The sequence below is a fragment of the Cynocephalus volans genome, chromosome 5 (genome assembly GCF_027409185.1).
Source record: "Cynocephalus volans isolate mCynVol1 chromosome 5, mCynVol1.pri, whole genome shotgun sequence".
Lineage (NCBI taxonomy): Eukaryota > Metazoa > Chordata > Mammalia > Dermoptera > Cynocephalidae > Cynocephalus > Cynocephalus volans.
The window spans coordinates 166154463-166181699 of record NC_084464.1 but is presented as its reverse complement, the minus strand read 5'-3'; the positions used below and the strand labels follow the sequence as shown (position 1 = coordinate 166181699).

At 47.2% G+C, this 27237-nt stretch overlaps 1 protein-coding gene and 1 pseudogene across 1 annotated transcript in view; both read left to right on the top strand.

Annotated features, from left to right (window-relative positions):
- WDR27 (WD repeat domain 27) overlaps positions 1 to 27237 on the top strand; it is a 79155-nt gene that overhangs the window by 29130 nt on the left and 22788 nt on the right. Inside the window, exons 16-20 of the mRNA XM_063098389.1 lie at positions 405 to 494; positions 7036 to 7157; positions 7494 to 7627; positions 12545 to 12642; positions 13899 to 14020. Coding sequence (XP_062954459.1) covers positions 405 to 494; positions 7036 to 7157; positions 7494 to 7627; positions 12545 to 12642; positions 13899 to 14020 — 566 coding nt within the window. The remainder of the gene's footprint in view (positions 1 to 404; positions 495 to 7035; positions 7158 to 7493; positions 7628 to 12544; positions 12643 to 13898; positions 14021 to 27237) is intronic.
- Positions 3825 to 5987, top strand: LOC134378184 (microtubule-associated protein RP/EB family member 1-like; annotated as a pseudogene).

Genomic DNA, 27237 nt, shown 5'->3' with positions numbered 1-27237 from the left:
TTCTAGCCAAATAATTTTTGAATTGATTTTGTGCAGCCCGGGGTGTGGGGTGTTTTGGGTCCCTGGCTCTGTTGACGCGCCCTGCACCCTTGGGCGAGTGGCCTCAGCTCACCGCCTTCAGTCCCTCTTCTGTAAACAAAGGAGGGCACTGATAACAGAGGCTGCTCTGTAAGGTCGTGGGAAAAGTGCTGTGAGATGCTGTTAAAGGGACTAACACGGGGAGACCCTCCACGTGTGCAGGTGAGGGGCCGAGAGGGCCGGGAAGCCTTGTTACCTGTTTCGGATTTTCTCTCTACCTGAGAAAGTGAACATCGAGTTACCTGAGTGCTCTACGTCTTTCTTGTTGTCAGAGTGACCCGTGTGAGTTAGGACTTACAAGGGGTATTTCTTTTTTTTCTAAACAGGAGATGGGCGGTGGTTGGCCTGTGGCCTAGGCAACCATTTGTCACTAGTCTTTGACGCCAGCCTCACCAGGACACCTGCTGCTTTCTCAGGTAAGATGCATCTTCATTTTAGTCAACGTGAATCTGAGGCTGGGTTCCACTGTCATCCTGGTGGTTGATCGCCAAGAGCCGCTTTTGTCTTCTTGACAACAACAGAGCAGAGCTAAGGCCTGAATCGGGGAACAGAATGGTGAGATTTGACAGACGAGATTGCGGTGAGCACGGAAGCCAAACAGTGAACGAGATTTGGGACCAAAACCGCAGCCACGTGGACGGCTGTCCCCCCCGCCCCCCGCCCCGGTCACAAGCCAAGCGTTTGCAGAGCCGTAGGGGAGTGAGGGAGTCGGATCTTACGTAACCGAAACACACGTTGTTATTAACTTAATTGAGCGACATGCTGGACACATACTTGGAAATTTAGTAGGTTTCTGCATAGACACTTTTATAAATGTAACAAGGCATTTTTCTAAGAAAGTCGATTTGAGGTGAGAGCAACAGTGTTAGAGTTTCTGCCTTTTCAGCTCCATAGCTCTGACCTGCGGGGCTCCCGGCTCTGCAACCATGAAGCCTCGCGACCCCTGGTCCGGCTCCTGCTGCTGCTTCAGAGCTGAGGCTTGGTTGAGATCGGCACACGTGGGCCCTTGCGCACACCTTCTCCGGTGCGTCTGCTCAGTGTCACCCCCCAACGGCAACGGGAACGTCTCATGTCTCGAGGTTGTCAGGAACTACAGAGGCGGGAGACTGGCGGGTCTGGGGCTGCTGCCCGCCTGTCCCCAGGCCTGGCTGTGGCCTTACTCTTTCTGCTCACTTAGCCGATTCTGTTCTGCGTCCAGCTCCCCGGCAGAGGGTTCAGGAGGCGCTTTTGAAGGGAGTATGGAGCCTCGATTCTGCAGGAAAGCAGCAGCTCTGGATGAGTGAGGCAGAGTGTGTCTCCAGACGGACACGGCCCTTCCCCACAGCCTCTCTGTCCCTCGTCCCCCCCGGCCGCTAGCCCGCGGGACGCCAGGCTGTTGTGTGGCTCCTCCAGGCGCAGAACCCTTGCTTCCAGGCTCCTGTTAAAAGCTGACTCTCACAGGTTGGGGACCCTCCCAGTAGGTGTCTTTCTGCTGCTGAACAATTGATATAAATGGTCTTTATTTTGATTGTGGGGACTTTTTAATGTATCTTATTGTTGGGAAAGGGCTTCTCACTGAGCTGAGAAAATGCAGTGGACATTGAAGCATGTTTTACAAGCCTCGCTCTATTTCTGTTTGGGGCGAGTCCTCTTTACCCTTCCTGACTGCCCGACGCGTCATTCCACTCTGTGCGCCTCGTCCTCTCACAGTCGTGCAGCTCAACTTTGCAAATGTGCACAGTTTCGCAGCCCTACCCAGCAAACAGGAAAACGGTGTTTCATTTCCATCACAATCTAAGATGCATGAGACAAGTCTAAGTCAAAATTCTCTCCTGGAGAACTTGGGGACCTCTGAGGTACATCAGGTGGCACATTCTGGTCTGAAAAAGGAGTTTTGTGTCCGTGCTGTGGAGTTTGGAATGCTTTGGAACTTCGTGTCCATCCTTGTGCTGAGCACGTGCCTGGGTGGGGTCGATTCTCCCCCAGCACCGGCTGGAGGGGTCAGAGCCCGTCACATGAGAGCCATGTCATCTGTGGCATTGCTCGAGAGCGCAGGTCATGAGAGTGAAGTTTTGGCATCAGACGTTCAGTTGATTAAATTTAATTAAGTTTTCATTACAGATTATGGAATTGCATGAACTTAGAATCAGAATGTCTTATCTCCTGTTACTGTGTTCTTCGCCTGTCTGACCTCTGCAAGCATCTTCCCCTCTCCGTGTTCCTTCTCTGTCGAGTGAGTGTCACACACACTGGGCAGTTTATGTCCCACACACTCTCACCTGTTTCCCTCGTGAGGGCCTGAGTCCTGGGGAGAGAGGCCCTGCTTAGGGTTTCCGATGCTTTTCATCCTGTGCTTCTGAAGCTGCCAACCGCTCACACAGCGCAGGGGAGACAGTCAGCAGGCAGAGTGGGAGCCTTCCTGCTTGGCTCTGGTGAGAAGACGTGTCTCTGAAGATAAGTGTGCCCGCAACAACGAAGCTGGCAAGAGAGGAGGAGGAAGCGAGCTCCTTGGGGACTGGAGTCCCAGCTCCAGGGAGACCTTGGTGTCCACCACGGCGATTTGTCTGTGACACACTATGAGGCCGCAGCACTTCACACATGTGTCGGGCTGGAGCTTGGAAGGGAAGGGGAGCCACATTCTGGCAGGTCCTATAGGAGTCTCTGTTCTCATTCTGGGAGCAGGGATGGTCCATCGCTGATACTCCGTAATGCCCATCAGGAGGGCAGAGGGCGTCCCTCTGTAGGTTCTGCACTGCCCAGCACTTTCACGTACTGTAGTAATCTGGTCAGCCATCGTCTGTGACCCAGTGGGTTTTACACTCTGTGGCAGGAGGACAGAAGGACCAGGAGGGATTATTCCAGTCAGGGTGGTTCACAGCCTCATTGAGAGGAAAGAGCTGGGATCTGGCAACTTCTCTTCCCACCTGCCCTGGTGTGTGGCCTCACTTGGCCTCTGTGCCGTCTCGGGTCAGGTGGTGAGGCTGCCTGAGGAAAGTGAGCTACAGAGCTCAGTGACAAGACAGTGACTTCCGAGGCCAGACACCAGGCCAGGGCAGGCCTCTCCACCGGGGCAGTGACGCGGCTCCAGCTGGACAAAGCCTGCAAGGCAGGAGTTTGTGGGGAACAGGGTTCTCATGATTCTGCAGCGTTTCCGACGTAAGCGATGTTCAGTAAACATGTCACGGGTGCTCCATTCGTGGCGGTCATAAGCGTTATTTCCCAGGAAGTCTTGCTTCTTACTGTCCGCTGAGCAGCCGAGGCGGATGTTTGAGCCTCGCTGAATTGGGCCTCAGCACTTTAGTCAGAACTGCCCGAGCTCCGCACAAGAGGGCAGCAGAGCCACGCCAGACATTTCTCCCGTCAGTAAATTTCAGCTGTTTTCTTGGGGTCGTGTTACAGAACTGAGTTACTGTTTTTTCCGTTTTTATTTTGTTGGTTTTCTGACAAATAGGACAAGGTGATGCTGTGATTCATTGTCTGACCTTTAAATCGTCGTGTCTAATCCACGTGCGGTCCCGTGGGGTGGTTCTGCTGTGGCCTGAGCCTTCCATGGTTGTGTTACTTACTTTCTGAGGTTTTCCCCGCACTCTGCTCAGGCACATGGTGACACGTGGTCCTTTAGCAAGGCCTTGGTCCTGTCGGGGTGCGTGAGTGACGCGGCGAGTCTGTCCCCTGCCGTCGGCCTGCTTGCCAGGGCACAGCTCTGCGGCAGGCAGCCCCCGCTCACCTGCCACCCTCGCTCCGTCCCACCACTCCACGCACGCCCCATGCCCACGTCCAGGCACAGCTCCAAGAAGCCGTCTCTGGCTGTCTTCGCTGTCTCCTTTCCCTGGTTCTGTGCTTCTCACAGCAGGCAGGTGGTGGCAGCTGGAGGACGTTGCTTTGGGACCACCTGGGGTGGTGTGTGTGGGGCCATCAAGTGAGCAGTGGGCACGGTTCCTCCGAGAGCCAAAGGTGGTGGTGAAGGCAGATTGACGTCAGCCACCAGCAATAGCCTGAGTCGACACGACTTGCTGGCCCGGATCAGTGCGTCTGTGTGGCTGAGTCTGAGGAAGAGGGAACAGCCATGCCCTGGGGCCACCTCTCGTCACCTTACGGCCATGCTGTTCCTGGCTCTGCAGATGGAGAACGTGAAATTCCAAGCCGAGCTAGATCAGAACACATCCAGGACTCCAAGGTGCTACAAGCAGGGTTTAAGAGGATGGGCGTTGACAAAGTAATTCCCGTGGACAAACGAGTGCAAGTTTCAGGACAATTGTGAGTTCGTTCAGTGGTTCGAGAAGACTTTTGATGCAAACCATGACGGAGAAGAGTGTGGGCCTGTAGCTCCAGCTGCAGCTCCACGGCGGCCCGTGTCCACACAGAGAGCCACCGCAGCACCAAGGCCAGCCCAGGGTGGTGGGAAGGACCCTGGTGTGGGCAGTGGGTTGATGCAGCAGGTCAGTGTATTGAGACTGACCATCCAAGACTTGCAGAAGAGAGGTTTCCACTTCGGGACACTGAGGAACGTTGAATTGCCTGGAGAACGAGGGGGAAAACGACCCTGTACTGCAGAGGACTGTAGATGTTCTGTAACGCCACAGACGCAGGCTTTGTGATCCCTGATGAGGGGCCCACAGAAGGACAGGAGCAAAGGGAGTGTGAGCAGCCGGACCAGCAGAGCACGTGGGAAATCTTCAGTCCGAGTCATGGGCTCGACTGTGGAACACCCCCTTTCACTGTCCTTAGAGGACTTCTGGTTTCTTTTCATAAGAGAAAAGTTCCTCTTCTCCGAGTGCCTCTGCAGAAGCTTCACTCTTTTTCCAGTGCGTTTGAGTTGGGAGCTTTTACCTTGTAGCAGAGCAGCAGTAACATCTTGAGAATGCTGGTCACACCCATCGCTGGAGATGCCTTGTGCGCCAGAGACGCATTGTGTGACACGTGGAGCTGGTGACCCCAGCAGAGAAACATAAATGCTCAGTTGAATTTTTTCTTTTTTCTTTTTTGTCTTTTTTCGTGACCAGCACTCAGCCAGTGAGTGCACCGGCCATTCCTATATAGGATCTGAACCCGCGGCGGGAGCGTCGCTGCACTCTCAACGCCGCACTCTCCCGAGTGCTCCACGGGCTCGGCTTTTAAGCTAATGTGAAATCTCGGCAGAGAACGTTTTAATAAATAAATGCCTTAGGGTCGAGCCCATGGAGCACTAGGGACAGTGCAGCGCTGGGAGCGTGGCATCGCTCCCGCCGCGGGTTCGGATCCTATATAGGAATGGCCGGTGCACTCACTGGCTGAGTGCCGGTCACGAAAAAGACAAAAAATAAAAATAAATAAATAAATAAATAAATAAATGCCTTAAGAGTGTGTAAAATATGGTTCCATATTTCACAATATAAAAGGTCACACGGCGCGAGATTTCCTGTGTGCAATGTTGTGTCTGAGAAGGAGGGGCCAGGCCTCTGTACGTTTGGAACCTGCTGTCACGGGCCTTGCAGGGCTGCTTGATACTCACAGGCCCGGGCTTTGGCCCACTAGGAAAGTTTAAAAGTTGTTCTGAAAAGCCATTTGGTGTCACTGGCCAGTTGCATCCCTGGTGAGAAGCAAGAGGCACTGCTGCCTGGATGAATAGAGGCGTGTTCCAGCACTCGGACATTCGAGTTCATTTTCACGGAGAAGGTCTCTGACAATTTTTCCAATTATCCCTGAAATTTCTATGTACTGTATTTTTGGGGAAATAAGGTGTGTCTGGCTTTTTAATCTAACAGCTGAGTTTGGGGACATGCCCTCATCCCTGGGATCTGAGAGGGGTGTCTTTAAGTTTACACTGAACGTGTGTCTCTTCTCTGCTCCCCTTGCCCACCTGGGGCTCCTCTTCGGCTCCTTACCGTTGGAGGTACAGCCGGCAGGTGATCACGCTGCAGGTTCCTTCTGGACGTTTGGCGCGGGAATGACAGGGGAGGCCGTCGTGGCCATGGGGTCTGCTGCCCACAGCTCCCCACGGTTATCCAGATACGTCGCCAGCACACCAATCTCTTTGGAGAGAGAAATCATTAATGTGTCACTAGATATTAAATTTCTTTTCCAGAAAATGCAGTACCAGGTCTGATTAATTACTAATTATTCACATGTAAAGTCCTTCCTTCCTTCGCTCTCCGTCATTTGCTTTGTCCACAGGCTGTTCAGTCCCTTTGTTTGGCAGAATTCTATAAAACGTGTGTCACCATGACTGAGGTTCAGCTCCTGACGTGTCTGTATTGATTTGTTTCTGGTGGTAGCTTGTCCTAACATGTGTAGAAAAGCAAGTATTTTATGAGGAAATTGTTGTGCAGTGTATGCTCTGTGTGGAATTCAGATGAAAACCCAGATTCAGTGATTAACTGAACCACTAATTCAGTGATGCTGAAAAATCTAAGTAACTAGCCAATGTTCACATGACAGTGGTACTATTTCTCTTTTGTGGACTTTTAGACTTTCGTTGCCATAAAATTCCATTTTATCAGGAACCCATTTTCCACCTGGTCTTTCTTGACAGGATTTTTTTCCTGCTTTAGACAATTTCTAAATAAAATTATGTATTTTTAAAAGAAAACGAAGATCGCCTCCCCTGGCTCGATGTCCTCTCTGGGTGGACAGCCGGGCAGGACGGTCCAGGTGAGGGGCCAGCAGAGGCAGATGTGCCCCCCCCAGGAGCAGAGGCTGCCAGAGTCTGGGCCCCCCGGGTGAGGCTGGGGTGGGAGTGATGTGGGTACCGAACAGCAACCAGGCCAAGCCGTTGAATGAAGTGTGATCTTGAACCTGGGCTTGGGTTCTGTTGGTGTCACTATAGCTAGGAAATGCCTCCACATGCATGATTTATTACTTGAAAAAGTGCAGTTCCAGGGGTGTTGTATGAAAGTACTAGATAAATAACATTCTATCAAAGGTAATAATACTAATAAAAAATAAAACAAAAGAATAACAACACTCCTTGGTCATTCCTTTCTCCATGTGTCTGGTTAGGTCACGACGGAGCAGTGACCGCCATCTGCTGGAGCCACGATGGGAGGTGGCTTCTCTCTGCTGCCCGGGACAGGACTCTGAGGGTGTGGTCCGTTCGCAGGACAGAGCTCATGTTACTTCTGGTAACGAATAATCGCGTCTATTGCAGGCAGTCGCTTAGATGAACAGCGCTGTGGCCTTGAACTCTCAGACAGTCACAACCGTGGTTTTAGTTTTCTTTCATTTTAAAGCTTAAATGGCCAGAATTTGAAATGCTCATATTACAAACTTTTAGTTACTTAACACCTTTCAGAAGTAGTTAGTAAGCAAAAGCAGAAATTGTAAATTGGCTCTAACAAAGAATATTTACACACTTGCAATACACAGATGTTGGATGTGAAGAAGAAAGAATTTTATGTATAGAGCAATAGTGTTTTTAATTAACATTGTATTGGCAATAATTACTGATTGTATTACAGGGCAAAGACATGTTTTCTAAGCCTGTGCAGTCTGCCCAGTTTTATTACATGGACACTTTTATTTTGCTGTCTTCCGGCCCCGAGTGTCAGCTGCTGAAGTATCACATCGACACTTGCAAAGATGAGATACAGAGGTGGGTGTCCCCTCCTCTGTGCCCTTTCTTTCTGGAGTCAGCGGAAGCAATGCTCAGATAGTGAGTTCGCTCTGAGAGCGTCACCCTGGATCACCGTCTCGGTTCTCTGGCCTATGGAAGCGATGTTATGTGGGGAAGTTGCCAGAATAATAAAAAGCTGAAACTGCACTTCAAATGTGCAGGTCTATATGGGGAATGGTAAACACCCACTAGCTGCACCTGGCTCGGAAAATGTTATCGTTCTGCTTACCTTTGTTTTACAAAATCTTTAAAGAAATGAAGTCTTGCAGAGAGAATGAGAGACCTGCCTCCCAACCCCTTCTCTTCCCTTCCTCCTCCTCTTGAGGTTGCTGCGTTTGGGTCCCATCCGTGGCTTCGCTTTTGCTGTACCCGTCTGTGTGTGACTTTACTTTTCGGGCATTTCAGTGTAACGTGAGCACAGCTTTCTCCACATGCAGAGCTGCGTTCTGAGATGGCAGCGGGTTGTGCGTGGCCTTGCCCTGCTCCTGTCACTGCTGGACCTGGGGAGGTCCCGGCCTTGCGTCACCGTGGACGGGGCTGTGCTGGTTTCCTCCACAGACCCCCTTTTTCGGGTGCGAGGAGCACAGGCCCTGCAGGCTGCTCCCCCCTGCCAGCGCGGTGGTCACTGCACCTGCTGCACGTTCCCTCCCTGTGTCCTCCCATCAGCCATCTTCCTTCTGGTAACCGAGTGCCCTGCCAGCGGTGGTCCACACAGGTGGCTTTTCCCCTCGTGTCACAAGCTGCAGGGGAAGCCGCTGGCTCTGGCTCAAGGGTCTGTGCTGGCTCTGGCCTGCTGCTTTCCCTGTCACCACTTCAACGTGCGTGCTGCTGTGGCTCCCGGCACCAGGTCCGTGCGTCTGGCAGCACGACGATAGGGTCTACAGCCACAGACTGCAGGAGCACGCACGCGGACACTCAGCAGGCCATGGGTGTTGCAGGAGGAGAGGTTGGGGCTACACTTGGTCTTGGGGACATCTGTGCAGGATTGTCAGAGTCCACAGACTAGAGCATGCCAGGCTGTTAGCACCAAAAACAACAGAGTGCATAGGAATAAGCTTAGCTAAGTAAGTGAAAGACTCGGATCCTTAACAGTGTAAAATGTGGTGAAAGCGTTTAAAGGCACAGATGGCTGGAAAGACCCCCATGTTCATGGACTGGAAGCCTTGATATCGTGAGGTGTCCATACCACCCAAAGTGACCTATGGATTCCACGCAATCCGTATCAAAATTCCAATGGCACTTTTGTACATAAATAGAAAAAAGAAATCCTAAAATTGATATGGAACCATAAAAGACCCCAAATGGCCAAAGGAATCTTGAGAAAGGAAAACAAAGCTGGAGGCATCATGCTTCCTGACTTCAAACTGTACTACAAAGCTGCACAATCAAAACAGTGTGATACAGGCATAAAGACAGACAGACAGACCAATGGAACAGAATGGAGAGCCCAGAGTAAACCTGGACATACACGATCAACTCATCCTCGGCAAGGGTTAAAGACTTGCACGCCAGACCCGAAACTGTGAAACTACTGGAGGAACACGCAGGGCATAAGCTTCCTTTGGTCTTGGCAATGGCTTCATGGATATGACCCCAAAAGCACAGACAAGACAAGCAAAAATAAGCCAGTGAAACCACGCCAGAGCCTTCTCCTGCTGTGCCGTCCCGGTGAGTAGGGCTCCTCCCGTGGCAGCTTGCCTCACGTCTCAGGCTCCAGACAGATCACGTGCCCAGCCACTGGCCAGGTGGACAGCACGACCACGATGGCGTCAGATCCATTCTGAGTCACCTGCGAAGGGCTGGGGTCTCCCTGTTGAGGAGGTAGACTTGCACTGAGTCCCCTGGTCTTAACTGGGGTGCCCCTGCCCTCACCTGTCTGCTTCCCTGGGTCTTGGGCTGAGCTTCAGTTCTTTGCTGGGGTGGGTGGAGGGTAGTTGGGGGTGGGGGGACTCCAGGACCAAAATGTTTCCTGCACAGCAGAGACCAGTGCCCTCTCCCCCATTCCCAAGCCTCATCTTCAGACACTTGGGCACTTTAAAGCCCTGAGCTATTTGGGGGCGGGCAGGGAGAGGTTTGTGTGCATGAAGTCACTTCCCAGATTCTGGGTGTTGGTCAAGTGCAGGCCACTCCGTTCCTGAGATTTAAAGCTGTGCCTCTTCTTGCTCTTGCCTCCTCTCTCTCTCTCTCTGTTTTTTTTAGTCTTGTGAGGTTTTGCCTTAAAAATCTCTTCACAGCCACTTCAGTTGAGTTTTGAGAGGTAATGAAACTAATGTGTTTGTTCCATTTATGACATTTAGCTGGAGGTTGACAAGTTTTGGTAAACATACACAGAAAAAAACAAACCCTACAGGAAAGACCAATACATCCAACCACTTACCAATTTAAAAAAAAGAAGAAAGAAATATATTTGTACATCAAAAGTCATCATCAATAAGTAAACCTTAAATGAGACCCTGGGTATTGTTTTTGGCAACATTTATGACAGACAAATTGTTGTCTGTCATAAATAAAAAATATTTGCAAATCAGTAATAAAACAAACTCTTCAGTAGAAAACTAGCTAACAATTTAAGATGACAGATAAATATGCTGATACCAAACAAGAATGCAAAAGTACTTCCGCCAGTTCTGCTTGTCAAAGGAATGCAAAGAAAATCCACACCGACGTACACCGTTTCCTTCTGTCTAGTTGGCAGAATATCACGAGTGACAAAGCCAGTGTTGATGGAGGTCAGAGCAAGGGCGGCGCTCAGAGACTGCTGCGCGCAGCGGGCATCAGCGCGGCCTTCCCGTGGGCTGTTTGCCATGAGGCACCAAAAGTTCTGAGAGCGTGCCTGCCTCTGACTCAGCAATTCCTCTTCTAGACGTTCATCTTAAGAAAACAATCACGGGCATGTGAGAGATTAACGTCAAGGATGTTCACTGCATATCTGCTACAATGTTGGAACACTGGGAAATTGTAATGTTTTGGCAGAGTTAAGTGATGGTGTTTTCACATATAATTCAACTGAGATATTAAAATGTTATTTTTGCAGAATTTTTAATGACATTGAAAAATATTTTTGATATGTTATAAGTGAAAAATGGTCTGTTTTAGTATTTAAATGGTCAATTTTATATGAAAAAAGTGCCTGGAAGACTGTTTATCAAACTGTTAACAAGACGGTGTAAAGAGAGACGTATTTTTTTCTTGCTTTTTGTATTTTTACTATCTTATCTGGTAAACATATTTTACCTTTGTTATGTGAATAAAAGTTATTATAAAACACAGGAGTTATTCTGGTATGTAATTTGCAAATGACTAATTGTGTTAACAAGACTTGTGGATGCAGGTGACTGCATCTCTGCTCAAGCTCGTTGTCCGTAAAGGATGTGGATGTCACCGAGTCAGGGACTTAAAGCTATGAATTCCAGCTGTGTTCCGAGTTGCCAGGGGCTAGGGTAGGGCTCATGGTGGCAGGTTGGGTCCCATCCTGCTGTGATTGGCAGCCCTTACCAGGAGCACCCCAACTGGTGGTGGGGGAGGGGGAAGTGGTTCCCAAAAGAGGGGGGCCCTTCCCTGGCTAGTGATGGGCGTGGACTGGGCGCATTGTACTCGTATGTAGCTAGTTAACGTGAGTGCTCTTGCATGAAACGCTAGACACCTGCCTCGTGAAACACACCTGCTTCATTCTGCTGTGATCACCACTGCAGGTTACAGCGCAGCCAAAGTTGCGCTCCCGAGGTGGCTGATGCTTCCCAGCCGCTGTCTTTTACCTGCTCAGGTGGATGCATTCAGAGTAAATGACCGAAAACTGAACCCGATTGGTGGCAACATTGGAAAATCTCTGGTCCTAGGAAGTGCTGTGTTTTCACTTGTGAAAGACTGTCTAGAGGATAACCGTGCTCTGCGTACATCTCTGAACGCCTTCCGATGGGCTCCCCACGGACCGTGTTCCAGCCACCAACATGCTCTCCCTCCCCTCTTACGCTCTTTCTCTCTGAAAAGTTTCTTTCTTTTCTTCATATGTGCTGTCCACAGAGCTTTGATGCATTTTTTCCAAATTAAATAACTGATCCCAGATTTCTAAGCCATGCTGCTGTATAGTTTCAGGCAGTTTGTCGTTGTGAATGCGCAGTGATTCAGGTCATCGTCCTCCTGTCCTTGGACAACTGGACATTTCTAGCCCCACCCCTGCCCCAGGCTGGCCGAGCCTTCCTTCCTGCTGCCTGACTCTGCCTGTCACCCCACCAGCCCCGTCCCAGCGTTTCCCCACCTCTGACATTGTCACTGTAACATCACGTCAGCTGTCCCAAGACCCCTCAGACACCGAGCTCCCGTCATCTGTTCCTGCGTGTGCCTCGAGTCCTCACCCCACCTGGGCAGCCTGCCCGGGCCCGGCCTGGGCGCCTCTGACACCCTCGTCACCTGGTCTTCTCTCAGCCCTGCCCTCTCTGGATCGCTTTCCTTTACGAAACTATTGCTGGGGGCTAAGATGATACCTTTATTGAACCGATACTTCCTGCTTATGTTACCCTTTAGAAGATCACAGGAACTTATCTTTAAGTGGAGATACAGGTAATTTACAACAGTTTGGGGGTTTCCTTAAGTATGCATAATTATTTTATAATTAAGAGACAAATTTGCTTTCTCATAGATAGAAAGGAATTATTTCTGGCATGTAAAATGATATTATTTTTATAAAGTTTTTCTTAAGGAAAAGCTAGAGTTTAATGGAAAACTGAAGTTTCTCCTAAAGGAAAATCAAGGTAGCCGATTCACTCATTCCCTCAGTGTTATAAGATTTGACTTAAGTGATATGAAAACTTTCTTTCCTTTTCAATTTTTTTAAAGGTAGGAGGTTTAGTTATAGCAGAAGGGAAGCAAAAATATTGATCGTCTTTATTTTTCTTGCAGATATAAACAGAAGAGCAGGGCGAAGGCTGTTTTCAGGCTGTCTATGACCGACGCTGTGGACGTGACCAGTTTGTCTGCAGTAAATGACTTTTATTCCCGTATCCTTTTTCCCGCTGCTTTTCACGTTTTAGGTGTGGTGCGGGGCCCTGGGAACGCACGGTGATGATTTCATCTCGGTAATGAAAAGTGACTGAAAGGAAAACCCTGGGTGCAGCAGTGTCACCACAGAGTTCGGAGCTGAGCCGGCGTTTCTGCTGTGTGCTTTGTCGAATGCTGCTCATGTAATCGAGCACATTTTCTTGATAAACTGTCACACTTACTGAAAGCATCCTTTGATGTGTGAACAGTGATTCCATATTGTATGGGGGACTGGCAAAAATTCCAGTGTTTGCTGCTCAGTAGAATATGCAATTGAGTCCAAAAAACTTAATTTTTGAATTTTTGTGGCTCACATCATCACTTTAATTAAAAAAAAAAATTTAGTTTATTTAGAGGCAAACCTCCTGATATTTAGAAATTCATTTTATACAATTTTAACATATTTAAAGATAGGTTTAAGTTGAATTCTATGGAAGGGTTTTACGGTTGAAATTTTAGAGGCACTGAAATAAAGTGTTGTGAGGTTCTAGTATATTTTAGTTTGGAATGTGGTATTTTAATGCTAGAATCATTTGCTAAACAAACAAGTAAACAAAACACAAAAACCACGCAGCAGAAGTATGTGATTATGGCGATTCTAGCTTAAATTACAGTTTTTGCATATTTTGGGTTATCACTGGATTTACATTGCATCTAGGACTCTTTGTAGTCTCGCCATGTGTACTTTTTATAACACTGTTCAGCGCTACTCTGAAGGTTGGCAGGTTTTGGTCACACGGACCCTTGTTCATAAATTGTTCACCACATTTTGAGTTCATGAGGCTCATGGCTGTCACCCACCAGGACACCGTGTCACGGGTTGTGTGCACTGGCCTCACGCAGCCTGCTCCAGGCGGTATCACCCGCTCTTACCATGTATCTTCTAGTCTTTAGCTCAGACCTGTCTTCTGAGCTCACTGTGCATGTAACTGATGCCCTTTGACCTCTCGACATGGATACTCCATGGACGTCTCAAACACCGTGTGTCTGAAAGTAGAGCTGGGCCTTCCACATTTGCTCTGAGTCCCCCTCTTCCTAAGCAGCCCCCTGCCCACCCGCCAGGCTGGTATCAGGACTTTTCCTAGGGAACTTCAGAAATTTTTACTGATCATCCCGTGTGAGTCCTCTAATGTTCAAAATGTATGATAAAAGGAACGGAGCCGTCCAGTCCCCGTGGGCAATCACTGCGAGGAGAGCTCCCTAACTGAGCTCGCAGACGTCGTGCTCGCCGCTGGCCGCAGCAGGACTGTAGAAGTCTTCGACCTCAATGCCGGCTGCAGCGCTGCAGTGATAGCGGAAGCCCATGCGCGGCCGGTCCATGAAATCCGCCAAAATAAAGTGAGCTTTTGGACAGTACACATCCTTCGTAAAATTACGGGTTTAAAGTATTTAACAAGTACAAATGTATGATGCAATTTTATAACCGTTTGCTACCAAACTCATTGTTAATTTTTATTGATCATTATTCTAAACCTCATGTTTGACCTTAGAAGATACTTTAATTGATATTGAATGTTAATTTTTGTACTTTTGTCCTTGATTATCTTACGGGCCCATTTTTAGACTTTGCTAGTAATGTATTCTCACTTAAAACTTGACGGAGGGTTTGACTATTTCAAGCAATAATTGGATTGAATGAGTGTCACATAGATTCTGCAGGAAAGAGACACAGCTAAATCAGTAGCTTCTCTTTTCAGGTGGAGAGCTGGATATAGCCAGTCCATTTTGGCAGAGACATGGTTCAAAATATCCACAGGTCTGGGTTGAAGGCTTGGTATTAGAGGAGGTACCCGTTTTGGTGAATCCGTTGGCTCATAGCTGTTCAGTCCAGATGGCACTTTGTTACCCAAAAGAGTGTCTAACATTTGTGAACAAAACTGTTTTTTTTTTAGTACTAAAACTACAGTTTTTATTTTTGATATGCTTGGAAAGGCTTCCCACGTTAAGGATTTACTCATGATGCCTGCTCAAGTCTGTCTGCTAACGTGAGGGTGTCGTTTGCTAAGTGAAGTCTTCCTGTACTGCTTAAAGAGACCTTGTTATACGTAGTTTAACACACTTTCCAGGCTTACTTTACATGTATTTAATAGGGCAGGTATGGTCTGATAATCTGTGAAGTTCTGTAATCAGTTTGAGTGGGAAAGACACCACAAGTTCTGGCCATTTACTTAAATTGTATTGAAGCGGATTTGTCCCAGTGTCCCTTCTGGGATAAGTGGGGGCTGGAGGTGTCGGGGCAGAGGAAGACTTGGTTCAGGGGACTGGTGGGAGAGGCCCCTGCACTCAGGTTCCGTGTCCAGGAAGGCGATCCTTTAGGAGTCAATGTGGGTGGCTCCGCACAGAGGCAGATCCAGGGACTTGATGATGGGAGGGCCATCAGGAGTTCGGGTTGGAGGTGGCCGAGGAGGCTGCCTGGGTGGAGGAGGGGCCTCCTTTGTCATGGCAGGAGCACTTTCTAGGCTCGGACAGGTACCTTATCAGTATCCTTACTAGGACACTTCAACTTATGATAGCAGAAGGCTTTGTGGTTTGTGTAACACTGTGGAAACTATCAGCTTGGAGAGAGTTGAAGAAAACATTATTATTTTTCTGCATCTTCCTTTATTTGTACAGAATCTTATTGCACAAAAGCAGAACAAACATGTTTTTAAACACTGTGCAGTAGGTTCTGCAGATGGAGGAAGGAATCTCTTTGAAGAATTTCGTAACATCTTTATGAGGGTATTAAAATAGCAAACTTCAAAAAATGAGTGCGTGTTGGTCAAATCAGCACTGTGTATAACGTCCCCTGTTTTTAGCTCTTCTTGGAAGAGCTGAGAAGACAAGGGGACAGCGTGGTGGTTTATGGCAAGAATGGGGCTCTGCGTTGTGCCGAAGAGACAGGGTCTAGGCTGCTAATTTCACAGTAAGATCAAGGTTAAGTCAAGTTTGAGATTGATTATTAGACTTTATACATTTTTGGGCTTTTAAGTGAATTTGATAGTCGAGTCATTAACTTAAAAATTTTTGTTAGCCTAATACACATCTTGTTTTCTAGGTATCATGGTTATTTAAATTCAGGTGCAATCCAATGAGATATTGATAGCTAATATTTTGATGTAGAATGGTAAAGTGTCAGTCTGATTTACTAAATCTGCTTAGTGAAACTTTCAGGCAGAGGCATCCGACTTTAAGGTAGCTGAGAGCAAGCTGAGGTTCCAGACTTCGTGTCTAGCCTGTGTGGCGCCCAGACCTGAGATCTGCTCAGCTGGTACTAGCTTGTTTGAATGACAACTAACTGTTACCAGCAGGAAGCAAAGAAATACGATGTAAATCCAGAGAGCAAATGGTTTCTGTAAAGACTAGTTAGCACAGACAGTTTAGAGGTTAAAGTCTGACAAATTTTAAATGTACTAGTCTCAAAATGCAACATATAAAAATTATTTAAAGATAACGATTGCTAGCATTCATGTTTCTCTTGAAATGTTATGTAAGTTGTATATTAGATCAGGTTTTCTATAGTCTCTGTGAGTCTTTAGATAATACAGTTCAGTGAGAATTGACTAAATTTAGCAAATATTATCACTTTTTCTTTTTTTTTTTTTTGTGGCTGGCTGGCTGGCTGGTATGGGGGTCCGAGCCTTTGACCTTGGTGTTATAGCACCGCACTGTAACCAGCTGAGCGACTGGCCAGCCCTACCAAATATTGTCATTCTTGAGTTAAAATTTTTCAGTCATAAAGATAAATGAATCTCATATGTGATGTTTCTTTAATGTTGTAAATGTTACATTTAAGACATTTCTTACCATGCTTTTTGACACTTGCTACTTTGTGTTGCTAAAGTATTACAAATTATTAGAAAAAGACTTCTTTATCTAATTTTTGAATTTGTTGTACATGACTCTTGTAAAGGTGCTAATTTCAAAGCCAGTGAAAACTTTTGGTCTTTGGAAAATGGTCTGTCAGCATTTCCACTATAAACCTCCGTTTTCTTTTTCTTTTACGTGTTGTATTCTTTATTTCTTTCTGGGGTTTATTATAGAGCCATAAAAACTTGGCAAATTAGAGCTCAGTCTGAGACTTTTTTTTCCCAATTTGCTTTCCAAATTTGTTTTAAATCGTTTCAGATGTTTAGGTTGCATATGCAAAATTTAATGTTGGCATTATAAATGCTTTTTACTTATTACTTAAATGAAACCCTAGCTTTAAAGTAATGGTAAAGATAACTTTTTAAAACTTAGCTAACCAATTTTTTCTCATGTGTTCAAAAGGAGACATTTCATTTTGGACAGTGAAGTGATTCTATTTTGTGTGACATCTTGTAATTTTCTTGTTTCTTTCCTCTCATTCCCATTACATGATAGAGTTTTTAACCTTTTGCATATAATACTTTTCTCTGTTAACAGGATTAAATAAGATAATGCACGCAAATCTCTTAACCATGCTAAATTCATTAAATGGAAGCTATTATTGTTTTTTAAATCTGAACTTCTGAAGGCTGGTGGAGATTGCCAGAGAGCACTTAATTCTCACGTGCACCTAATTTCACACGATTCCTTTGTCTCCGTGAGCGTTAAGAACGAATGCATAAGAATTTTGCTACCTGCAGTAGAGGACGAGAAACTGAATGAGATGTGACTTCTGCTTCAGAGAAACAACACTGCAGAAGGTGGTGGACGTGGACATGAGTAACATTCATACAAAGTTGACCATCACAAGTACCAAAAAATGACGTGAAGGGGCGCCACAGGGGAGGTGAGGACAGAAGTGTTTATCCTGTCCTGGGAAGATTGGAGAAGAATTCATTTCAACTGGAATTTTCCGTTCTTGCTTTTATGAGGACTCTGAAAGTGTATAAAGTGGGAAAATAGAAAGTTTGAGGTAACTTCTTCAGCCTCCCGTATGGGCAGAGAGTTTGGACTGAAAGCCAGGTGGGCTCCTGGTCTCCCACCTCCTCTCTGTCGCCGTAGACTGACTAATATTTGAAATCGGGAAGGCGGGTTGATGTGTATGAATGCCCTGCATGCTGGGCGTCTCAGTCGGTTTGTGCTGCTATAACAAAATAGCTTAGGCTGGGTGATTTACGTGTAACAACAGAAGCTTATTGCTCCCAGTTGTGGAGGCTGAAGCCCGAGATCAAGGCACGTGCAGATTCCACTGTGAAGGCTGTCTTCCTCAGCAATGGTGCTTTCTCGTGTCCTCACAGGGCAAAGAGAAGACAGTCCCTCCAGCCTCTTTGATGAGGTCACTAATCCCATTCCTGAGGGCTCCACCCTCATGACCTAATCACCTCCGAGACTCCACCTCTTAACACTGTTGCATTGGGGGTTAGGTTTCAGCATACGCATTTTGGGAGGACACCAGCGTTCAGACTGTGCACCAAGTAACCACTAGGCTCCGTGAAGAATCTGTGGGGCAGAATTCTGTAAGTGTAGTTCTGGGAGCTAACGTTCACTGAGTATCTGTGGGGGGCTGTGGCCTTTACCTGTGTGATCCTCACAACCTCCGTGAGGATTGCTGTGGGTGAAGACGCTGAGCTTTGGGCTGAGGCGCCTGCTCAGGGCTCTCCCCGTCCCTCCACGTAAACCGTGAGCCAGGATTTAGACTTCTGGGCTGTTGCCTGCTCCGGTTCCTCTGCCTGTACACCTTTCCCCTTCCCTCGTCACCATCTAAACTTGAGGTCGTCCCACGTGAGCCCAGTATCTCGACCAGGTCAACCCCCTATGAACACTTCATACCACAAGCCACGCTTGCGGCTACGCACGCCTGTGGATTATAAAGTCTGTCTTGCATCTGCCCTCTCCATGCAGGAGGACGGACAGACTTGAGTCCTGCCCACCATCAGCTGGCACACAGCGGGCACGCAGTGAATCACGGCTGAGTATGTGAATGACTCCAAGTTTTGATAAATTTTCTTTATTTCCTCAGTTAGTGCTGATTTTGTTTTAGCTTCACTAGGTTATTGTCTTTATTTTTTTATTTTAATATTTGAGTAAACTGTGTTTTTGGTGACTTAATGAGCCAGATGAGGTACTGTTTATAATATACTTACATTTAGATTCATCCTGGCTTTTAAATATATTTTGTTAGGAAAATCATCATAGATTTCTTAAAACATTTTAAGCCGATGTAAAGCATTTGCTTGGAGAGTGAAGGTGTATGAAGGCAATTTGCAGCATAATAAATAAAGATTTGTTTTATAAAAAAGGAGTTTATATTTTGTTGGCTTGATTAAAATACCTTTATTTTCACGATTTAGATACATGCTGTTCTTATTAGGAAATAGGACGTTCTTACCGGGAGCGGTGGTTGCGTGGACGGTGAGAGCTCATGGCGACCTCTGCCTCTGCCTGCTTCACGTGCTGGGTGTCACGCTGTCCACTGAGTGCCAGTTCTGTGTGTTCACAAGCCGTGGCTGTGGAGGATAACCATTACAGGCATAGAAGTGCCCTGTTATTAAAAATGCCTTGATTTGTTTATTCAGCAGACCTATCGTGAGCACGTATTATGTGCTACGTACTGTGGACTGAAGTCAACATGACATTTGTCCTCAAAAACTCCTTACAAATTTGAGCAGAAACATATGTTGGCGATGACGTATGTTCGGTGTTACGATAAGGGTCTGTGTGGGAACGTCCCGTAGGGCCCTTGGACAAAGCAGCATCAGGGAAGGCTTCCAGGAGGAGGTGGTCCTTGGGCTGAGCCTTGAAGGAGGAGGAGGGGACAGCTGGACCAGCATGGAAGGGATCCTGGGGACAGGCCATGGCACACAGCCTAGTTTCCATGTGGCTGCAGCAATCCCGAATCCTCACACCCTCCACCAGCCTTGTCAGTCCTTTACTGGTGACCGCAAGACCTCAGGAGGGTGGCAAGCAGCACCTTTCCAGCCAGCAGTCCCCATGTCTGATGTGGCAGAAGAATGCGTGTTGCGTGGTGTGTGGAGTGTAGCTCTTACTGCAGCTTCTGTCCCAGCTGCTACCTGCCCACCATACCAGGCCGTTCCCAGCACTCCACCCCTGCTGCCGGCCTGAGCCTTCTGAAGCACAGTGCAGCATCTCAGTGTTTGCTTTCAAGCCTTCGGAGGTTGCCAGAGCTGCAAAGATAAAAGCCAGACTCTGCACACAAACCCCTGCCACCTTCTCGTGTCTTGTCTCCTTCTGGTTTCCTCAGGTGGTGTCGGGACCCTTTGTCTCATGCTGGGTGTCAGCGGAGCCCTCATTTCTGGACTCAGGTCATCCTCTTGTGCCCTGGGCGGCTCCTGTGGGCTGCATCTAGCCCTGGTGGTCTGAAGACGCCCAAAGTGCCTCTGTTGTGCTCTCACAGGAATGCAAGTGGTGACAGCTGCCCGATGTGACTTTATGTGCTTATTGCAGTACAACGACCCACATCACAGACATGAGACCTGGGACGTCCCCAGCTCTCCGAGACCCTCAGACCATCTGGTGGCAGGCGGGTCTTGGTCTGCATGCAGGCTCTTCTGCACCAGTCTCAGGGTGCCAACCACCTCTGAGCAAGAGCCCAGGAAACAGGCTGTTTCTAAAACAAATTCGATCACATCGCTTCACATCCACAGCACTGCCCCTGCCTGAGAGGTGACATCGAATGTCCCACCATCTGCTGTTTGACTCGCCGCCTGGTGGCCGGATATGCAGGCAAGCCGTCAGTCACTGGGAGGCATCCTGGGCCACCCGGACCTTGATTCAATCCCTTACTTTGCTTCTGTCCTCGCTGCCGTGAACAGGCCTTATCAGCACAGTTGGAACCATTCGTGGTCAACCATCTCTCCCGGGAGATTCTGACCTTCTTGAGCACGCACCTTGCCAGCATACAATTGGTGCTCAAAAATGGCTTGCTTGGTCAAACCCCAGAGGCCTCGCCCTGGCCATCATGAGCCGTCTGTGTCCCTTCCTCTTCATTATTTGCCAATGGGGGTCCCGCGGCCGGTTGCTGGTGCCCGCATCCCAGGATCCAGCTTTGGTTCTCGATAGTGGTGGTAGAAGAGAAGGTGCGAAGGTTTGTGTCCCTGCCAGACACTAAGCGCAGCCCCAAACCACAGTATCAACAGGTGCCCTAATGAGCCCTTGCTTTAATGCCCCTATGAAACTGTCATTTTGTTTTTGGCATTTTTGCAAGTTACAAATTTCATGCTAATTCTGAATTGTCTTTTTTCAAAACATTGTTCTTTCAGATGAACTCTTTTAATTTATAGTACGGTCTTTAACTTAAAAATTATTTTTCAAGTAGAATCCCTGCTGTAAAGTGAAAAACCGTGGTGACAGGGTGGTAAGTAACCCAGAGGGAAAACTTAGGAGCAGATGCAGGAGGGGGGGCACTTCCTATCAGTGGGAGGTAATGTGTAGAAAGTATTTGTAGGCACTGACATAAAACGACTGGAGGTTCAAATGGTTTTATTTCCCCATATTCTTAAAGCAACTTTTAAAACTGTCATTATTAAATGGATTGTAGTGTCTTCCGACTTTTAAGTAGTGTTTAGATATTTCCAGTAAACTAGAAATAGCAACAGGAGACATTGTCGAGGCCTGATGGAATCCTGTGCTGAACCCCAGACTTCATGATGCTTTTATTCTACCCTGTCAGGGACTGAGGAAAGTGAAGGGAACTAACCAAGACAATCCTTATATTTTTATTAACATCGTATTGGTTCTATTAGATGTTAAAGGTGAAATGAATTTTCTTGTGAGGAAACTGTTTCTGTTGGCTCCACAGCCTGTCTCAGCCTCAGGGCAGATGTGCTGTGGGCCCCACCTCTCAGGAAGGAAGGACCGTGGGGGCCACGCTGGTTTCAGGTCCTGGTGTTGTGTCTGTGTGACAACCCCGTGCCTGTGGGGTGATTTTGCCACCGGGCTGCCCGGGGCAGGGCCCTGAGAGGACTGCGTCCAGACCCACGGGCACGCGCTCCAGCGTTGGCTCTGGTCCGGGTTCCAGGAGCTGGGTCCCTCCTGCTCCCCCTGCTCTGACTTGGTGGGAAATTGAGTCCCCGGGTCTCGTCGCATCCTGCCTATTGTAGAGTATCAGCGAGAGGCCACGGCCAGGGTGTTGCATGTTGCTGGTCATCTAAACTCTGTCCTAGGTTGTTGTCAAACTTTTCGTGAAATAAGTAATTTAATTAAATTTACTGATCTTACTTTTTACTTATGATTAGATTAATGAAGTTACTTTCGTTCCTAAATAACATGAGCAGACCACCTGACCCTCTGTCCCTTGGCAGTAGTTGTGGTGTTTTTGATCGGTGCCCTGTGTGTCTGGCCCTCAGCTCTGAGGAGGAGGAAGCAAAACGCCACCCCCTCCTGGCCCACGCCTCTCACTTGCAGGAATGCCAGAGAGTTGACATGTATATGCTATCTGCTAAATCCGTCGAACCTGGGAGAGGTTGTTGACGCTTCCACTCTTATTGTGGTGAAATTTCAACTTCCTTTTGCACTTCCGGAAGGTTCTCTGTGTATTTTCCTGCCATGTTACTCAGTGCGTCCAGGTCCCTTACTGATGCTGCCCCGTTGCATGTGCTGTCATTCGTGCTCTTCTGCCTGATGCTGACACAGCACAGTGACCTCGCCTGTTGCTTGTTTCTGTCACATTTTCTTTCTAAGTGGGCCTGTGTTACTCCTGAACTCATCTGCCAAGGCCCGTGAAAACTTGCCCCCAGTTGGCAATGGGGAAAATCAGGCACATTTTAACACTGAATTGGCTCGTAGTGATTCTCAACATGTGACCGGTCGCTCTTTTAAATGTGCTAACCCTGATTTATCACAGTCGTGGACCACCGACGCGTCCCCCTGGCCCCTGCCACAGTTCTCTGTGGTGACTGTGTTAAACCCCTCTCTGTATTTCTGCAGTGGGCCCCACCCGTCAGGGACCTCCTCTGAGTGGGAGTGGGTTTACTTGCAGGGAGCCGCTGGAGCTGCTGGAGCCCCTCTCTCCAGTGCTCTCTCGAGGGGGGACTCAGTAAAAAATGAGTCACTTCTTTAAAAGCTTCCTATTTTTATAGCTCTGGTAAAAATAACGAGTAATAGCAGACTTTAGGTAAAACTTTGTTTTTAGTAATTTCTTCATCTCTTTGAGGAGATTAAATTTTATTATGATCACGTTTTCCAAGTGGTTCTCTTTTCTCTTTATAAAAATCCTACCTCTGGGGGTAGTTAGGTGGTTACCATGTGTCCCTGGGATGAACCATTGATTCTATACCTGTTCCTAATAACACAGTTAAATTTGTCAGTGCTTGTTTCAACTCCTACTGCTTTTAAGGTTGGGATGTATGTATGTGCATGTGTGTGTGCATGCAGGTGTGTACATGTGTGTATACATATGAATCGCAATGCATGTATGCACGTGTGCACATGTACGAGTGTATGTGTGTGCATGTATATATGTATCTGTATGCAGGCATGCATAAGTGCATGAGTGTGCACATACGTGTGTGTGCAAGTCCATGTATGCATGTGTGTGTGTGTGTGTGTGTGTGTGTGTGTGTGTGTGTACACCTGTCAATTAGTTCATTTAAAGATGTCCGTTGACAACTACTCTGGGCTTGGCACTGTTCCACAAGCACATGAGAGAAGAGAGAGTGTGGTCCTTGTGCTCAAGGAACATACACCCTCATGAAACAAAAACTGTGTTCATACGAGGCCAGGTGCTCTGGCTGATCAGGTCACCTGTGAGCAGCAGGTGCATGAAGCAGGGAAGGGAGCAGGTGTGCCCCTGAGGAACAGCGAGCGGTCATCACCACGGCAGCGGTGGATGGGGAGCAGGGGACGGACCCTCATGCTGCTTGGCCCTAGTCAGGACTTGGAATTAACTCTGCAAAGGGGTCCCCCTCATGAAGGTCTGAGCAGGGTGTGAGTGAGTGATGTGTACGTCGTGGATGTGTGGACATGTGTGCAGTTAAGTTTCACGGCCTGCATCCAGCTGCAAGAACCTTGCACTCTGCTGTTAGATTCCAGGTGAGGTGATCTTCAGAGGGGCTGTGGTGTAATCATTGTAGCCCAGAGGTGGCAAGTACTGTTTGAATGTTGTGTCCCTCCATAGTGCAGGGGCAGGGTCGCTGCATCTTGCCAGGCAGAGCAGAGGTGTCTCACTGTTGATGGGGTTGGAAGGTGAGGAGAGGTGTGCAGGGTGCTGTGAATCCCCAGGGTGCTGGCTGCCCTCGGGTTTCTGCTGCAGCCGCGCAATCTGACTCTGCGGTGCTGCAGCAAGCGCTCTGAAAGCCACGTGAGCCTTCGCCAGCAGGGTGCAGCCGGACACGGGCAAGCTGCAGAAATAAGGGGAGGCTCCTCTGGCTCACCTCCTGGCCTCTGGGGAGAGCTCCTTCACTTGGGCAGCAGCACCACTCAGCAGGGCCTCCCACTCAGAGGCCTGGGCTCCAGGCTCCGGTGCCCCCTCCAAGCACAGACACCTGTGGTGACCCTGCATGTCCCCTCACTCGGCAGTGCCTGACAGCTTATGCAGGCTCTTTGGGTGCAACTCCCTGTCTGAGTACAGGCTGTTGTTCCTGCCTCCTGCTGGGCCTGGCTGTGCAGACAGACTCAAGTGTGGACCCAGGGAGACCTCTGAGGAAGCCGCTGCCGTCGTCAGTCTCCACTGGGTGGTAGTTTAATGACGTGTCTTCACAGAGTGGTGTGAGGCCAGAGGAGGTGTCTCCTTCCTGATGGACATCTGGACAGTCGGAACTGGCTCTCTGAAGCATTGTCCTTACATTTCAGGTGTGTCCTGAAAGAGCTACTTAGCAAAGTCACTCCACAGCTTAGGTGGAGACTGTGTCTATGAGGCAGGACTCTGAAGAGCCCTGTGTGGCTGTGGTCATACATGCTTCCTGAGATGACATAGTGACCTTACGATTTGCCAGTGCAAGGAGAATTCTTCTCTTTTAAAATCTTGGGTCTTTTTGATGAGAGTATTAGTGTCTTTGCTTTAGGAAACTGCTTAAAATTTCTTCTACGTTTTGTAACAGTTTGTGCAATGACCATGCAGTGGCCTGAATTTTCCTCAGATCTACGTCATCTCCTCGTGATGATTGTGATATTTTGGGAATTGTCGTGGTTTGTTCTTGGATGAGAGGTGTCATATTAGGAAAAAGAGTTCTGAGGGTTTTTATGGGAAAATAACTGGTTTTACTTCTTGAAAATAAACATCTGAATGGTATATGAGAGAACGAAAGGGAAGGAGTATGAGGTTGCAGAGGTTTGCACTGTGTTCTAATAACTTGCTTCTTAAAAAGCTTCTCAAATTTTTGTGTGGTTACGCAAGGTACATCAAAGACCTCAAACTGACCGCGACCAGACGGGAGCCTCTAGCCGTGAGCTGTCGCTGTGCGAGTCCACGTTCGCGAGAAGCACAGCCGTGGTCGGCCCAAATGCCACGCTTGCCGTGAATGCGAACAGGCCGTTGTTGATTTCTCGTAAGCACAGGAGTCAGCACGGCCACGTTAGTCCTGCCCCAGGGGGCTTCTTTTGCCAGCCTCCTCGCCCACCACCATTAAAATGGTCTCCTCTAATTAGCCCTGTAGTCGTCCCAGTTGTGTTGGACACACAGAGATTAATCACCTCACTTTGTCATTGCGTAACAAGAGCGCCACATACATCAGAAAGCGATGGCCTTATCTTCCTGTTTTTATTATATCATTAAATGACTCATTTTGAGAATGAAAATACATAAATCTTTTATGATTACTGATGTTTTTAAAAATCATAGCAGGAGTTTTTATTTTATGGATTTTTAAAACTTGATAGGCTGCTCTTTCTGTCTCTGAATAAGATATTTGCTTTTTGTGATGCGAATATATGGTGGTACTAGACAGCTAATCCAAATGGAAAAACTAAAAAAAAGTGTAAAGGTTTCTATGCTTTTTAAAATGAAACAGTTTTATTACACAGGAGATTTAAATTTCAGAAATAGTTGCTTATGTTGGTATTTTGCTTTATTAGTTTTAGATCTTGCTGTCTTTTTTAAAAAAATAAATGTAACGATTACTGGTGGAGGTAAAACTCCACCCTGTCTCTCATCCATCTTCGACAAGTACTTCTGAGTTTGGTGGACTCTCTCCCTGGCGTGCACTCGCAGCGTCTGCGCGGTGGCCTCAGACCCCCTGTCCCTGGGCCGCTCACGTTTCGCTCTGTGTTGTGTGTGTGCATTTTGTCCATTTGGATGCATTTCTGACATACACCTTCAAGCCTATCAATTTCCCTCTCAATACTGCTTTAACTGCATTTTGCCATTTTTAGCATGTACTATTTGTATTATTGTTTAGCAGTGAATATTTTCTAATTTTTATTATGATCTTTTTCAAGCCAGGCTTTATTTAAATGTTTGCTTTTAGATTTCCGCATATAATTTTTGGTTATCTTTTTTGCTACTGATTTCTAATTTTATGGCATTGTGTTGAGAGCATGTGCTCTATATAGTACTGATTTTCTTGGTGTCTTTTGAGATTTTGTATTTGTTGAGAAATTTGGCTTTCTGGCTTGCTTTTTATAGATATTACATATATGTATAAAAAGAATGTATTTTTGCCAGCTACTGGATATACGTCTGCACAGATGGTCATTGGCTCAGCCTTGTTAATTATACGTCAATTGTTCAAGTCTTTCTGGTTTTTTGTATGCTTGATTTTTTTAATTAGTGAGAGAAAGGTGTTAAAATCTCCCATTGTGGTTATAATCTTGTCGATTTCTCCTTAAAATTCTATTATGTATTTGAAGGCCATGTTATTAGACATATTCAAGTTCAGACTTACATTTTCATGTCCAGTTATTCCTTTTATCATTTTTAAGAAACTGTTCTTAATTAGGCTGTCTTTGCCTTATATTAATTTTTTCTAGTGCTTCTGCAATCTTGCCTCTGCATAGCTAGTGTGTGCTGTTTTCCCCACCCTTTCCTTTCAGCCTTTTAAAAAACGTCTTGTTTTAAGTGTTTTTCTTGAAATCCAGCCTAAGACTATCTTCCTTCCCGTGCTCATTTAGTCTGTGTGCGGTTACTGCGATTACTCGCCCATTGGGTCTCATTTTGTGCTTTCTCTTCTACCTTTTAAAAAATTCCTGTACTTTCCACTTAGGGTGAATTTTCATTGCTTTTTTATTTCTTCTTCCTCACCCTCTACTGGATGCAACAGAATTTTTAAAAATTCTCTTTTTCTCTCAAAAGGTTTGATCATTACATATCATTTGTTTTCTGTTCAGTTTTTCACTCTTTAGCCACAAAACTTGCAACTGCTGTGAGGCGTCATGACTGCCATCGTCTGTGTCTGTCTTTCCATTAGAACATTGTGGAACTTAACATAAGCCTCTGTTTCCCGTTTGTCAGCGAAGATCCTTCTCTAGGTGTGTTCCAAGTGTAAGTTCTTGCGGGCATCCTTTGTTAACTTTATCTTAGTATTTTGGATATTCTTGATGTAGAAGGAAGATAGGAATCACTGCGAATTGTGATATATTTAGGTAATGTTTGGGGCCAGATGTTCTGTGAATGGAGTTCGGTTCCATTTGGTGAGATGTTTTAGATTAGGACAACATTTCTTTTGTCAGCAGCATGGGGTGGGCAAGTCAAAGTCAGGGCCAGGACCTTGCGG